The sequence below is a fragment of the Serinus canaria genome, chromosome 1A (genome assembly GCF_022539315.1).
Source record: "Serinus canaria isolate serCan28SL12 chromosome 1A, serCan2020, whole genome shotgun sequence".
In the NCBI taxonomy this organism is placed as follows: Eukaryota; Metazoa; Chordata; class Aves; order Passeriformes; family Fringillidae; genus Serinus; species Serinus canaria.
In genome coordinates, this window is record NC_066314.1 from 11,916,256 (window position 1) to 11,931,958 (window position 15,703).

The window sequence follows — 15,703 nt, forward strand, 5'->3', positions numbered from 1 at the left end:
TCTGGAAACTATGCCAGCAGTGGCTGGGTAATGGACCAGAGCAATGCTGGGCAAAAATGACTGCTTCTTTCAACTTGAATGTCAGAGGAAAGCATTTTGCAAAAGGCCTGAATGAGCCATGTGAGTCTAACACTTCACTGTCACCAGAACAGGGAGATCTATTCCATTCCCCTCCCTGCTGCCAGGGCCACACAACCACTGCTTCCCTTTGCAATGGCTGCGGACTTGTAAAGGCTTTCTGTGACTGCAGACACCTTCAGAGTAGAAAATTAAACCATTAAATAAAAGTAAATAGATTTTAGTATGTTAGCCAGTACAGATGGATCACAGAGGTGTTAGATGGACAGGAGAGCTGGCAAACGAAGAAAGAGGCTGAGTGACCTGGGGATGAGGAAGGGAGAAGAAAACAAGAAGGGACTAAAGTCTGGGTCCGTCCTTTCAACAGTCATGAACTGTTAGATCAGCTGCCCATCAAACTGCACCCTCAGGGCCCCCTTCCATATTACATTGGATATGATCTAATTGGAGGCAGACAAGGGAAGGGACAGTGCCACTTTCCTCCAGGCCTTCAGCTGCACATTTCCAATAGGCAGGAGAACGGAAGTGAGGGGACAGGAGAACCTGCATCCACAGTCAGGTAAAATGCACCTTAAATTAACTTCTAAAACCAGGTGGTATCAGTTACTCTCTAGAGTTCTTATATTTCCTCATTAACTAGAAGGACCCTAGACAAAAAAAAAAAAAACCTCACACTAGAACCCTATTTTCAAAGTGCCTGAAGCTCAGTGAGACAAAAGTCAGACTGATGTTTTCATTCTGTGCAGTCCCTGTCTATAGTCTCCACTCTACAGCACTGCAACCTTACATTTTGAAGGAATGCATTTCTGCTAAATATTCCTTTCATTGTACAATAAAAATGATAATGGAAAGACATCTAAAAATTGTAAGAAATTGGAACTGATCTGCTGATATATGCATTATTATACCAATTCCCAAGAGAACTGCAACTCTGTTGCAAAGTATTGACACTGTCCTCTTGCAATTCAAAATGAAGTCAAAACTGAAATATCACAAACACACCAAGTTTCTAAATCCTGCTGATGAATCCCAATTAGGCTGGAACTGAAGAATAAACATAGAGCCAAGAGCTCCTCCAACAGCTGTTGAGACAGTGTGTGCTCACAGGGCTTTCATCAGCACTAGCAGGGGTTAGTCTCTGGAAAGAACAAAGGAGCCTCAGAGCCTGGGCCATGGAGGGAGAAGCAGCGGAAACAAAAATGCCACTTAGATGACAGTCAGAGACTTCCCTAAGTTTCATTCTCTTCCCCTCCCTCACTTTGAGGAATACCTTAACTGTTTCAGGAGCCTCATTCACTCACGTTCCTGGCTCCAGCATGGTACTGACTTCAGTGAAGCCATTTAAAAGAAGGTGCCATTCAACATGAGCATGAATAGCGAGATTTTGTTTTTTTTTTTATTAGCAGTTGAAAGACTATTTCCTATGATGAATTATTAAACAAAGCATACAAAAGCACCTCCATGAAGCACTGGCTTCCATAACAGATGCTGACTGATTTCAGTGAAATAATTCTGACCTATGTTGATATTCAGTGATTAAAGAGACTAAAAAAGTAATCTCACACACTGAAATAAAGGTATTTTATTCTACTAACTCTGAATCGCACACTTTACTACTAAAATATTGATTCAATTTGCATCTTATTTGTGTTGCCAAGAGGATTTAGTAAACATATTAAGCACCAACTTCAGGAAGAAAATTTATTTTTTGTGTTTGACTGGATGAAAACATTCAAGGAAACAACTGTCTAGACATGATGACAATAAACCCTCTATTACTGGAACAGTGGGAAAAGAGCTTGCCTTCAGTAAGCAGTACTTCCCAAAAAAGTCATGAACTGTTTGCCAGGCTGTCATGTGCTCAAATAATTATTTCAGATATTCATTCTTCATAAGAAGTTCTATGTATAATTTCCCAAAGTGGAACACATCGATGGTCTATGGATCTGTGTTTTTGTCCATGAACAAAACTTTGTTCTGTTGAGAGCTGAAAGGTGCCTTACACCCATCACTGCCATGTCAGGGGCAATTCTTCATGAGACCCACACCTGTGTCGTGGCATAATTTTATAATACTTGCCATATGAACTGTGTGAAAAGGGATTATGGGGGCACAGGAAATTAGCGCAAAAATTGATATTAGTAAAATAATGCTGATGATGGTTACAATAAAACCAGTAGGGCCATTTCTGCTCTCTAATGATTTCCCTGTGGTCAAGACTCAATCCAGACAAAAATTCAAGGGATATCCTCCTGATACTAAGGCAGGAACAGATTTCTGAATTAAAAAGAAAATAGAGAAATTTAATTTGTCTCTTTTTTTTATGGGAGCTTTAATTTCACATCCCAGTCCTGGAAGTTGCTCCATTGGGATTAGCTCCTGTGCCTGCACAGCTTCAGCCTGGAACTAAAAACCAAAATTAAGTGAGCCAGATAATCAGAAAAGCAAAATGAGTATGAATTGAAAGCAAAATTCACAATTTAGTTTCATGATGCAAGCAAAAGTGACAAATGGGTCACTTTGATTTCATCTGACAGAGATAAGAAAATGGGTAGTTTCTTTAAACCAAGAGCTTTTTTCTACATCTAGCAAAGTCGGGAGACGTTATCAAAAATACATCAGGCTCTGTCTTAATTCAAAGACTGCTGAAGGGTTTTTTTAGATGCTTACGGCTTTTTCATCAACTGTTTGACTTCATGTATCAGGTTTAAGGTGGCCTGATACTCTATTCTGAGTTATTACTTGAAGAACTCTGAATGAGTCAGCTTTTTGGTTTCTGAGGAATGTGTGGTGCTTCTAGGAAGTCAACTCGGAGCTCAGGGCCTGTAGATATGGCTTCTGATTTGCATAGCCAGACTGATGGCTCAAGGAATACAGTTTTACATAATAAACATGAACTCTAGATCTGGGTACAGGAGACTTTCTTCACATGAAAGTCTCCCCTTTTACACATACTTACAGAATCAGTCATTCTGCTGGCTTTGTTTCCCTCCTTTGCTTGCCTCTCCAGTTGTGTCATTCTCATATTCATGAAGTAGCCCCATCTTTTATCTCAAAAAATGCATCCATTTGGGACCTCTTGTCTGTTTTCTACTTTTGTGTCCGAAATAAATACTCCAGTCACATTTTCAAGCTTTATTTCACAACAGTGAAAATATAAGCTGAAATTCTTGCACAACCACTTGATCTAAGGAGCTTTAAGGAAAATGCTGAATACAAAACTTGTGGTAAAAGTTGGCAATATGGAGATTGACAAGAAGAGCATGTTTGCTTTGCATTTTGATTATTAACCTGCCTTTCATTCACACTTTGCAGACGTACCTGATTCTGATCTGGACTTTTTATGACTCCAGATCTCAGTAGTGATGGGGAAAAACTTGGTACAGGGATTAGCTCTTAGAACAGGCTCAAGATGTTTTGTATTTGGGTATGTCGAGCTTGGTGTGTGTCCTCACAGCCCCTCTCCACTTTTATGCCACCTTTAGCTGGCTGATATCAGTCAGCACATTTCAGATGGGAAATGGTAATTAGGCAGGCTATAGATAAGGAGTAGCACCTTATCAGTGCTACAAATATTTTCAACAGCTAAAATAACCCCAAGCAAACAAACCACACCGCCCCCCCTCCCCAAGATTACATGAAGTTTTACCTCCTTTGCAGATGAAAAGCACAAAAAGGCCAGGCCTAGTCTGAGAGGACATCCTAAGCTTTGCCAGCAGTTTACAGACAGAGACTCCAACTATTCAACAAGCAATTTCAGAGTGAACAGTCTCAGAAAACAGGGATGCTACTTGAAGTTCTAATGCTAATGGTTCCTGGGGGATTACAGGCAGGGCATCTTGTCCCAGGGCCTCCTGGTCTGTGAACACCAAGCGACTGAAGCTCAACCCCAGGCCTCACTGACAGGCTGCTGTCTGAGTCACTCCGTGGTGAAGCTTCCTAAAGGATTGCCCCTTCTTCTCTCTGGCGACCAGTGACAGGAGGGAATAGCCTGGAGCTGTGCCAGGGGAAACGTAGGCTGGATTTTAGAAAAAGGCTCTTCACCGACAGGATGGAGGGAAGCGGTCACAGCACCGAGAAGCGTTTGGGCCATGCTCTCAGGCACATGGTGTGATTCTTGTGGCTGACCTGCTCAGGGCCAGGAGCTGGACTTTGACGATGTTGGTGAGTCCCTTCCAACTCAGAATATTTTGTGATTCTTCCAGCCGGCCTGAGGAGGAGCCTGTGCGCCCGCTCCATGGGGAAAACGAAAGCCTTTGAGTCCGGCGGGCCAGCAGCACGGAGGCGGCCGGCCGCGGGAGGCTCGGAGGCGCTGTGCCGCCGCGGTAGGAAGCGGAAGGGCCGGCGGGGCCGGGAGCGGGCCGGGAGCCGCCGGAACCCCTGAGGGCCGCCCCCCACGCAGGGGGCGGGCTGAGGGCAGCCGAGCCGGAGCGGCAGCGGGCCGGGCTGGGCCGGGGCTATGCTGCTGCGCCTGGTGCCCGAGTTCGAGCTGCGGAGGGACGTGCTGCCCTGGCTGGCGGAGCGGGGCTGCGCCGCGGCTCTAGGTAACGCTCCGGGAGGCCGAGGAGAGCCCCTTCCCTCCGGTCGGCCGTCCCTCCCTCTCTCTGGCGCCTCTCTGCCCTCTCGCCTGCGGAGGAGCCGGACTGCGGCGAGGCCCCCGGGTGCGGGTCCCCGAGAGACCCCCGGACAGACCCGCAGCGGGAGCTCCAGCCGCGGGGGCCGGGGATGGCGGCGGGGGAGCGGCTCCTGGGCCCACCTCGGCCCCTGGGTCCCCCTCGGGTGCCGGAGGGACTTGAGAGGGGCAAGTTTGCTGTCCTCAAGGAATTTCTGACATGCCGAAAACACTTCTCCACATCTGCTACACTCCACAGCTTGTTTCGTTCTTCCTGCTTCTTCACACGTTTGGGGCTTTCTCTTTTTCTTCTCCGCTCCTCCCTGCCCCCCTCCCTCCGCAAAGAAAAAAAAAAAGTGTTAGCATTACTCCCTCTCCCACGCTGCTCCCCTTTCTGAGGAGGAAAAGCCTCACAGCCTGAGCGCTTTGGTGTGCCTGGTAAACGAGTGCTAGTTTAAAATTAGATGCAGCGTCAGCTGTCACCGCACCGTGCGATCGCCGGCATAGAGAGCGCTCGGGGTGGTGGTTGGAAAAAGTGACCTCCCGTATTCTTGGCTCTGTGGCTTTTTGCTTGTTATTCATCTGCAGAGCAGCTGGCTCAGTTCTGCTTTTCATAAACTGATGAAAACCTTATCCTAATAAAATTATAATACAGTAAAATTTATTGCTTCAGTAGAAATACCATCGATATGCAGGTGTGATGAACTTGAAACGCCTTCAGTTGCTTTTACTTTACTAAAAGTGCTTTACTTGTTTCCCGCATTGAGGGGCTGTTTGGTGACAAACCAGAAAGTATCAGCTTGGAGAATAAGGGAATTATTTAGCAAGCCATCATTTAAAAAATCTGTTAAAATAATTCACATTTTCTACATTAATGAACATTTATTGAAAGGTATACTGAAGGGATCTGAGGTAAAATTCTGAAATTCTCCATGCATAATTGATTAATCTATGAATTTATCAGTTCATCAGTGATGAATTCAAAGATAAGTGAATCTATATGTTAACAGCATAAGAGTCTCGAAATGGCACTGACTTGTGTTTGGGAAGGAGAAAACTGTGTTGAGTCTTTTAAAATGTAATAGAGTCTTCATTCAGTAATGTCCCTGGTAATACAGAAGCATAAGACTCTAGTTTGGAGGGTGTGTCTGATCAAATACCAGCCCTGCTGTATTTGTGTATAGTGACTTCTTCCTCCTCATGCAGTGCTGTCATATTAAGAATGCGAAGGTGGGAGGTAGGGATTTGAAAAGATGAATTTAAACATCAAAGAAATATCACAGAAAGTAAGTAATTTTTAGGAGTCATGGTACTTTCTGTCAGTATTTTCAGATTTTACTTATTCATATTTATTATTTTCTTTCCTAAGGACTTGAAAGCACTTGATAGCATGTGAGAACTGCTGATTGCGTGAGAGCTGGGAGTACTGTGATGATAGGAAGGGAGCGGCAGGCAAAGTGAACCAGCCTTGTTCTCTTTATTCCACTTAATTTGGTACGAGCTGCATATAATGGTCTTCAGGAAATCAAACTGTGTTCTCCTGATTATGTTGGTAAAAGCTGTGTGCTGGGCAGGCAGGCTGGGTTGGCTCATTTGCAGCCTGTTGGTCTCAGCTGTGGGCATGAGGAAGAAGTTGTAATTCTATGTGCAGGATTTTACTGCAGGAGTTTCCAGGAGCAGAGACCATTGCCACTTCTTTGCCTCCATATTCCCACTGACTGTTCTCTAGAGAAGAGAAACTCTTTTCTGACACAGAACTTTTTCAGCACCTTTAAGATGTCTGTGTACAGTGATAGGTAAATTCATTGACATGGATCTTCTTCTCTACCAAAATTCTGTGCTGAGGAAATATTGCATGAGAAAATGTGGAGACCATAGTACTCATCTTGAAAGTTTGAGGTGATTGTTAAGTTCCAGGAAGGTTCAGATAAAAAAAAAAAAAAGAGAGTGTATTACCTTAGACTCTCCTAGCTGTCACCATCTAGCCCTAATATAGTGGTATTATAGTGTACTTAGAGTGATCTGAAACCAATAGAAAGTGATGTGTTGCTCAATGTACAGGAAGGGCTTTTCATTGTCCTCCCACAACAAAATGGAAAATTTACTTTCTTCTGATAATTCTTGAAAACAGTTTTTTTTTTCTTATCATTCCAAGCCGTACAAGCCAGTTTATAGTACCAGGCTTGTTAAACTAAATTTCACTAAGTGTCTTCCTTTTATCAACAATTTGTGATAACTGCCAAGTAAATAGTGGCAGACTTTTATAAATGCTTGCAGAAGGTTGAGGAGAGTTCTTTACGTTGATGCTTACTGAACTGCAGGGCACCTTTATTATAAAATTGAGACCAGTCATACAGCTTCAACCTTACTAAGGGCAAAACTTCCACTTCTAGTAAAAATTCCATCACAGATAAACACATTTTTGATGGCTGCGGTGATGAGAAAACATAAAAGCAGCATCAGGAAAGCATGCATTTTTCTCACCTCGAGTACAATATTTTATCTTTTTTTTTCTGGTGGTTTTCTTTTTAATTTGTATTGCTTTGTCCAGATGCGCTCTTCTCTCTCTGTGTCCATCTTAGTTTCCTGCTTATTTGTTTCTATTTTAACAGTACTCTTTCATTCACATCCCAGATAATTCTGTGTCCTGCATTGTTTAGTTCCCTGTACTTGTAGGTAGCTTGTATATCTCTCTATATGGTATTTGATCTTGTGGTTCTTTGGATTTTGGTAGGTTTTTTCTTTATTTATTGCTTTTTGGAGGAGGAAGAGCTAAGAATGACACAGGAGAGTAGTGTTGCTGTTATAGAACTAATGTCTAAAGATGTAGTTTATTTTCAGGCTTTCCTTTGAGATGCTGAAGGGGCAGGTGTGAGCAAATGATATTTTCCTCAGGCTAGTTCTCTCTTCTGTAGTGGCCAGAGGACTGGAGTATGGCTTAACTGTCTGAACCCTATGTTGTGTATTGTGAACAAATGCAAGGGGGTAATTTTGGTTTGGTTTGGTTTTTTTATTCTTTGGAAAAGCACATTCCATTTTCAGAACAAAAGGTAGTGGTAATTAGAATCATAATTATAATGAAGAGGTAGGTGTTTACAAAATTAATTTTTTTCTTGCTTGTTTTGAAGTCCCTAAACTATCTGTGTTGAATTTTATCTGATTTAAATCATGGTGTAAGAAGTACTCCCTCTTTTTCCAGAAAGGAGTAATTTTGGCATATGCAAATAAGTATTTACAAGTAAAAATGTGTTTAGTTTATTTGCTTAAAGTGTGCATAAATTATAGGATGAACCAGCTAAAAGGAAAATCCTGTGTCTTTTTGTACTTCTTATTTCAGACACTTCTGAGAATTCATCAGCACTCTACGTTGTAAATGTTGAAAGAAATGGAAAAATTATTTATACCTGGAAAGTAAGTCCACCTTGGAATTTAATAAAAATATAGTTGAGAATAATACTCTATGTGAATCTATTTGAGTTCTTGTAGTTTAATTTTTTTTTTGCTGTAAGTGTTAGAACATGGAAATACAACTGATTATAATCTGGGGGGGGATTGGGCAGTGGGAAAATACCCATCTTCACTTCAGTCTAAGGTTAAGAATGATGAAATGGAGAGTAAAGTACTCACCTGATTAAGTCCATAGGGTTTTTACCCTTGATTTTTTGGTGGCCCAGAATCCCCCCATGAATGAAATGCAATTTCTTTAAAACACTTCATAAACACATAATTTCACACTCAATTTCTTAGTGAAGCCTAGCTATTAAATTCATGTGCAGTGCCTTAGTTAAATGTTTTCTCCTACTAAAATGTCTTAAGATACCATTTATCTAACACTGTTTCTGCATGTCTCTGTCTTTGAGATTCATCTATAACACTTTATTGCAAGTAGTCTGAAGTAACCCCTGTTTATTTGATGTCTTGAAGTATCTAGAGCTGGCTTCTTAACATAGGATTCTGCTCTCCATAGTACATGTTTTATTTTTACTTCCAAGTGGGTTTTCTAATGGTTTTAGAAAGTGAGACTTTGTCTTCTCATTGTTCCTTTGATGAGACAAACTGTGCTTCTTGACTGAGCAGCTCAGAGAAGTCTGTAGATCCAGCTGGATCCTGGAGGACCTTGGTTCTTGAGGAGTACAGAATGAACTCCAGTAGAGTAAGGGTTAAGGGAAGAGGTGAGGCCTTCATCAAGGCTTTAACTTTAATATGCTTTCACTGTGGGTGGATGTTTCCTTTAGTACAAGCATAGGGAGGGAAGTCTGTACAAGACAACAATAACCATAAAAGCAATTCTAAAGAGTGTGTCAAATTTGGGGTTTTTTTCATTGCGTAAGACTCTAGAAGACTTAATACCAATAACCCTGTAGGTCAGCAGGAGATCTGGTACTCTGTGTGTGTGGTGTTGCTGCTTTCTAGCACCTGTGGAATCTCTTTTGGGCCTCTGACATTCTGACTGCCTTGTGTGCTCTTCAGGCTCTTGCAGCTGGCACAAGGGATGAGCTGTAGCTCAAGGTTCCCATGTCTAAATGTAGGTGTCTGCCTGCATGCTGGGTGTTTAAGGTGCCACTGTAGTCTGTAGGAATCTGGCTAAAGCAGTTGGTGGAGCTTAGGGAACTGATCACTTGTAGCCTGTTCTTTGGGAGGAGGTGTATGGTGTGGAGGCTGTAAATTAGACTGAGCTGGCCTGGCTTGTTTCCTAATGGATACAAATAGAAAACAAGCTTTGTCTTTTAAGTGAGTGACAGTCAAGTGTATTCTGTGTGAAAGCAAGGAAAGGTGGATGCTGAGTTTTATTTTCAAGCTTATTTTATTGTGTTGTACTGTGGTTTTGACCGTGTCTGTATTTTGTGCCATTAATAGTTAATGTAAAGGAAGATATTGTGAACAGAAGTGAATTCTATTTGCAAGGTAATGTAAGAATCTTCAGAGTGCACATGAAAACAAGTGTCCTAGTTTATGCATAGTCATGGGCATTGGTGTAGTTCTGTTACCAGTCTTGTGAAGTGTATTTTTTTAGTATCTAAGTAAGATGGTGTTAACATTTCAAACACTTGAAAAAAAAAAGTTATTTGTGAAAGCACTTGCTTAATCTTAAATTAGGAGGCCTGGGGCCTGTGTATTAATATAAAGACATTTTGTTTTCTTGTTTAAATCAGAAGTCAAAGACTTTTGTCATTGCCACAACAATAATGACACACTCAGAAAGAGACCCCTTAGGAAGCAAATACTCAGGCTTTTGTTTCAACTTCACAAAGCAAGATGCCATAAATTTGTAAATAACCACAGATCTCTTCCCTGTCTCCCTAAGCATTTGTTAAAAACAATGAAGCTCACTGTAGAAGTAGAAGCCTATGTGGCTGGATTTAATGTCAGTAGTTTAGCAATTTAGTGCCTATACCCAGAGTGCATTAATACACATCAGTTTGATTTGCTATCCAGTTTATGCTGAAAAGCAGAATTTTCTTTTTCAATATATTTGGAAAATTTAATGTATGGGAAAAATTAAGAAGTAGTAAAGTTTTGATTTGTAATCCCAAACATTTGTAAGTGCCCCAAACAAAATCATCATATATTATTTATCAATAAGCTAGAAAGGATATATGTTATGTTACTCTTCAAAGGCAGAAGGCTAATGGTGAGATTATAAAATACTTAGCCTTCAAACGGTCTCTTCCTAAGACAGTGAAATCCTTTTTCCAGGCTACAGCCTGATCACTGGGAGCTGATTTTTGGTGATGTTTGATGGTTCTGTGCTCCCTTTTGACCCACCAAGTTGGTGAGGTTCAGAATTCCAGCCTTAAACCTCCAGGGGCCAGAGCATCCCTATTGATTCTTGTACAGACATCTCTCTTCCTGGCCCTATTGCCTGTGACTAAAACCAGTTTAGAAGCAAAGTGAGAGAGAGGCATTAGCCTTATGCAATGGCTTGTGGGCTGTGGACTGGCCACATTTCAGCTTTATCCCATGTGTTAGTTCTAAAAGGAAGAAATAAATCTTTGTTCTCTTGGAATTAGAATTTGCTTTCTTGGAATTAGATAATTAACTGTCTGTTTATATATAGGACAGGGAAGTGTGTGAGGATGTGTGTCAAGGGGCAGGGAGAACAGGGAGGTAGGAAAAAAAAAAGACCAGTGTTTAACTTGGTGTATATTTACATTACTTATTTGTTTCCAACCATAGGAAAACCAGAGAAACACTCACATTGGGTTGTATGATCTTCAAACGAAACAAAATGAGGTGAGAGCAATACCAGGTTTCTTTCTGGTGACAACTGTGCTGTAGTGTTTCAGATTTTGTTGCTTTGCAACACAGTATGTTATGTCCTTTAGGAGTGTATTCTTGTTGGAAACAAAGGGTACTGGAGGAGCTATTGGAATGATTCTCAGTAGTGTTAAAATGCACCACATTGCAGAATATCTGAAAGGCTTGAGAGTAGTAAAGCATCATGTCTGCAATCTTCATTTCTAAACAACCTTTTAAATAGCAAGTCTTTTCTGCTCCTCTTCATATTGCACACATGTGCTAAGAAGTAAATGTTTGGAGTTTTCTTTATACGTGCATTCTTGGTGATACCATTTTAAGAGATTATTTTATTCTAAAACTGGACACACTGCAATTCAGTAACTAAAATCATGATAACAAGTTTTTGAAGGTATCCCCGTAATAGTATGAAATGAATGAAATTTTGTACTTGTATTAAGGTCTACTGTGCTGCTCTAGTGGCAACATAGAGCTCAAAAGAACCAGTAAAAGACAAACATGAGAAAAAGGAGAACTGTTTCAATGGTAACTTGAAATGTGGTTCTTCTGGGCATGAAACGATATGGCTTAAAGATAAAAAACTCTGGGACAGCAGTGTTTTCCTAAGTAATTAGATGGTTTCCTTTATGGAGTTTGAAAAAGCACAGTTATTAACATTACTCTTTTTCTCTGTAGCACCTCTATATGTTTGAGAAGAATCTGCACATAATCAGCTGTTCAATCAACAATGAAAGGACCTTATTGGGTAAAGATGTGCTTTATCATTAGGTTTTTTTTTCTTTTTTTTGGTGAAGATTTAGTTTAGTAGGATGATACATTTGGGTTTAGAATTACTTAAATGAATTTTGACCTATCTGTTGCCCACAGCAGTTTATGAATTTCTGTGTATCCATCATCAGATAATGTAGGTAACAACATAAAGACACAGCTGTGACAATATTGCCGTTTTATTAAAACATCTAAGACACAGTGCCCCTTTGTTCACTTTCTCCTCGTGCATTTGTGCCTACCTACTACATCTGGAAGAGCTTCTGATGTTCCTTTCACATATATGTTTTTGGTAAAAGAATTGTGATACTCATTCTTCAAGGCTGTTTGATAAGATTAATGTCCAATATGCACACTCACTGTGGTTGTGTTGGTGTTTTCTCCTCCCACAGCAGTCAGCTTCTGTCAATATACAGAGGAAGAAAGAGCAACTCAGCTCTTACAGTCAGGTACTGCAAGTGGATTTCTTAATACTGTTTGAAATATTGTACCTTTTTGTTTTCTTTCTCAGGTATTTCTGTTCAGAAAACAAACTTGCTTACATAAAAGAATATTATCTAAAACATGTTCTTTTTGCAGTGTCCAAGTATTTAACCTTGCTAATTGAAATTCATCCCATTAATAATGTGAGAGTCCTAAAAGCTGTGGATAGCTGTGTTCGAGTACAGGTAAAGTATCCAACTAATCTGCAGACAAGCCTTTTTAATCTGCTATGATAGAGAGAAAACATGGTTTAGTGCAGAAATGTTATCTTGCAACTGTTACGTAGATAATGTCCTCTGTTTCTTCAGAGAAATAAAAATATGTCATAAATTGAAACTTCATAGAATGTTTGGTATAGAATGTTTCTCCAACATGAAGGCTGCTTTTTTATTTCCCTTCAGTCTTCCAAAGTTTGCAGTTATAGTGACTGGTGACTGTTAGTATGTAATAATGGCTATTTTTATTAATTAAATATCATTGGTGTGTCTGATTAAATTTAAACATACATAAATATCCAGCTAAAACCCCCAAAACATTTTAGATAAATGTTCTAAACTACTTTGGTTTTTACTTACTTTTGTGAAATTTTCTGTATAGTTTCTTTATCCAGTTGAAGACAGAAATGCTTCTAGAGAAAGTCGTCTCTTGCTAGTTTCAGAAGATAAATGTGAGTTAATATTTTCAAAGTACATTGTCATTCTTTTGCTTCAAGATGATTGTTATAGATTGTATTTTTGGTAGACTTTTATTGGGGAAAAAAACCAGGAAAAATAAAGGTGTGAGTTATTCTAGGTATTCCTAAGGTCTTTCAAAAGCTGTATCATTTACCAATTTTTTTTTCAATGTGAACAGAATGGCCAATTTTGTCTACAGTTAGTTGCTTATCTCTTACATTCATAAGTTATCTTTGTTTCTAAAATGGCTAAAATAGACTTCTTATAGCTGCCTACATAAATCCAGAGCAAATCAATTGACTGAAGGATCTCATTTAACATGGGAAGTGGGACAAGAATAGAGCAATAGTTTCTTGGATTCAGCTAACATTGCATGTTCAGCCTAATCTAATGGCATGGAATAGATAAAGATGGACATTTGGAAAAGAGTGGGTTTTTCCTTCTTATTATAGAGTGAGATCTCTTTTTTCATCCCCTTGGAGAGGCCCATCTTACCTGAGCTAGACACCAACCTGGGGAAGGTGGCCTTAGGTGGACAGAGCTAAATCAGAAACACAATATCTGCTGGGTGGATGTTGCACTTCTCATTCAGGCCAGGAATTTTGTGTGGGAAAGGACTGTAAGAGGTGTTCTTGACAAGAAGTGAAACAGGTCAGGGATGGTCTTGGGCATGGGCATGCAGCCCTGCAAACTCTTTCTCTCCACGGGTGCTCCTTGGCTTGGTTGGGCACATTCCAGTCGCTGCTCTTCAAGCCTGGGCTGTGCTGATGTGGGCTGGGAACTGTTTCCATGAGATGTTATGGCTGAGGCCACTCTCACCTCAGGAAAGGAAGAGACTCCAGGTCTCTGTGTAGGCACCTGTGCTCATGTGTCACGGATTTCCTCTTGCACTGACTTGAACTTTCCTGGCCCTAAAGTGTTCCTACAGAATTCTAAGAGGTGAGCTTGTTTAATAAGCTGTATAAAAGCATTTAAAAATGTTTGTTGGTAATGATTTTTTAAATTTTATTTTAAAGATATTGAACAATTTGACATTCATGTTGTTGCAGAAGAACATAAAGTGGTAAGATTCAAAAATCTTTGGATTTGAGGTTTCTTTAATTTAGCTGAAAGTTTTGAAATTTTTTAGTTTTATACCTGGACAACACAAAGTTTATTAAAGAAAGTGTTGATTACTATGGCAACTTATGCAGGTGGCCACAAAGGTGATTGAAAAACTTTACACCTTGTAATCTGTGAGGAAATTTTTAAATTTTACTGGGTTTGTTATGTGTTGCTGAATGCTTCGGTGTGTTAGAAGTTGGGAGTAAACATAGTGTTTATTCATTTTAAAACTATTTTATATATTTGCAACCATTTGAAATATTTTCAGAGTTGCCTTCCTAACCTTGTCTGTTGTTAGTCTGTGTGAACACAGTAGAGGATTCACTTAAAAAAACAAATGAAAAGAAGATGTAAAATTTAGATACAGTCCAAGTACAGTGAATGTTCCAATCTCTGTTTCCCCTCATCTCTTTTTCTGTTTTTAATATGAGTTTGTTGTCAACAAATTGTGGATGTTCTTATGGAAAGACTTATTGTTAATGAGCACTTGTCTAATATTGTAAATGATTGTGTCATGAAAGCCAGTGTTTTGTGTTATGGAGGTGAATGTAGGCTTTGAAGGAAAAGTTAAGGACTTGATTTTTGTCCCTTTGCGATCTGTCGTGGTTTTCTCAGTTTGTTATGACTTCAAGCAGATGCATTTTATATGCTAGCCTACAGTAGTGAGTAAAGATCTAAGTATAATCAGAAAACAGATTGATCTGGTGTCCTTCTGACAGATTTGTTTTGGTTGATATGAACTCTCCCTATATCATGCAAGTGTGCATGTATACAATCCCCACAGTTTTCCACAGTTCTAGCCTTTTCTCTATTCCAGCCTTCTCTCTCACATGCTTGAGACTTTAGACAGAAATCTCTTTTGGAGCTAACACATCTCCCTTTAGTAGTTAATGTAGCTGATTCTGAACTGACTGTGGTATTTCCCTCCTCTCTGAGGAGAGGTGCCTCTGCTATTCTTTGTTCACTTTGAGCAGTTTAAGAGGTGAATTTCTTGCAAGCAGGGAAGACTGAAAGAAAAGATTTGTTAGTAGATGTACTCTGAAAACTGTGCTTCTGATCTCTTTGAACTGAGTACCTTGCACACAGCAAAGGTGGACTTCATGCTGCTGACAAGAGCCTGTTCCTTCCAAGCTCCTTACTATTTGTGTGTGTTCTCACACTGCTTTTCTCTTTAAAGCACAGACTGTGCATAATTGTTGCAAAACGTTATTTGATGGCTTCTAATGTTTTTATTCTTTCCCTGCAGGTGATTCAAAAGTCAGGTCAGCTTCCAAGAGCCAAAGTTGTAGATGACCTCGTTTGGGCACAGTGGGATATGATGGAGCAAAGACTCTTCTACATTGTTCCAAAGGTGAGCTGAAAGTCATTCTTGCAGTTTTGTTCCTGCCTGTCTAGTGAGAGTGAAGTTTTAAGTGTGAGGAGTAGCAAGTAGGGGTTTGTTTTCATTAGGATGGTCTTTCTTGGTCTTGCCTTAAATAACCTAAAACAAAAGCCAAACTTGCTGTAGCTGCTGTTGTGCTTAGTATATTACAAGAAGACTGGTGGTCTTATTGCTTTGTATAAAAAAGGTGGGCTTGGTAATTTTTTTTTTTTTTGCTTTAGAAAGGTCTTTTATTCAAAAGTATCTAAATCTATCCAAACCTGCTGTGAGTATAATGCCTCTCTTCTAGAGAATTCACATCTAGAAAGTATTTTGTGTGCTGACTTGCTGAGTGACCAAATGAGG

At 40.0% G+C, this 15,703-nt stretch overlaps 1 protein-coding gene across 5 annotated transcripts in view; it reads left to right on the forward strand.

Moving 5' to 3' along the window:
• The first annotated feature begins 1,749 nt into the window (after positions 1-1,749).
• GSAP (gamma-secretase activating protein) overlaps positions 1,750-15,703 on the forward strand; it is a 47,374-nt gene continuing 33,420 nt past the window's right edge. For 3 of the 5 annotated variants that reach the window (XM_050981953.1, XM_050981965.1, XM_050981955.1), the window contains exons 1-9: positions 4,250-4,622; positions 8,028-8,101; positions 10,868-10,924; positions 11,624-11,693; positions 12,109-12,165; positions 12,296-12,384; positions 12,797-12,866; positions 13,890-13,936; positions 15,224-15,328. In XM_050981953.1, the coding sequence (XP_050837910.1) occupies positions 4,538-4,622; positions 8,028-8,101; positions 10,868-10,924; positions 11,624-11,693; positions 12,109-12,165; positions 12,296-12,384; positions 12,797-12,866; positions 13,890-13,936; positions 15,224-15,328 (654 nt within the window). In that variant the 5' untranslated portion in view covers positions 4,250-4,537. The other 2 variants (XM_050981958.1, XM_050981960.1) reach the window with 2 other exon arrangements.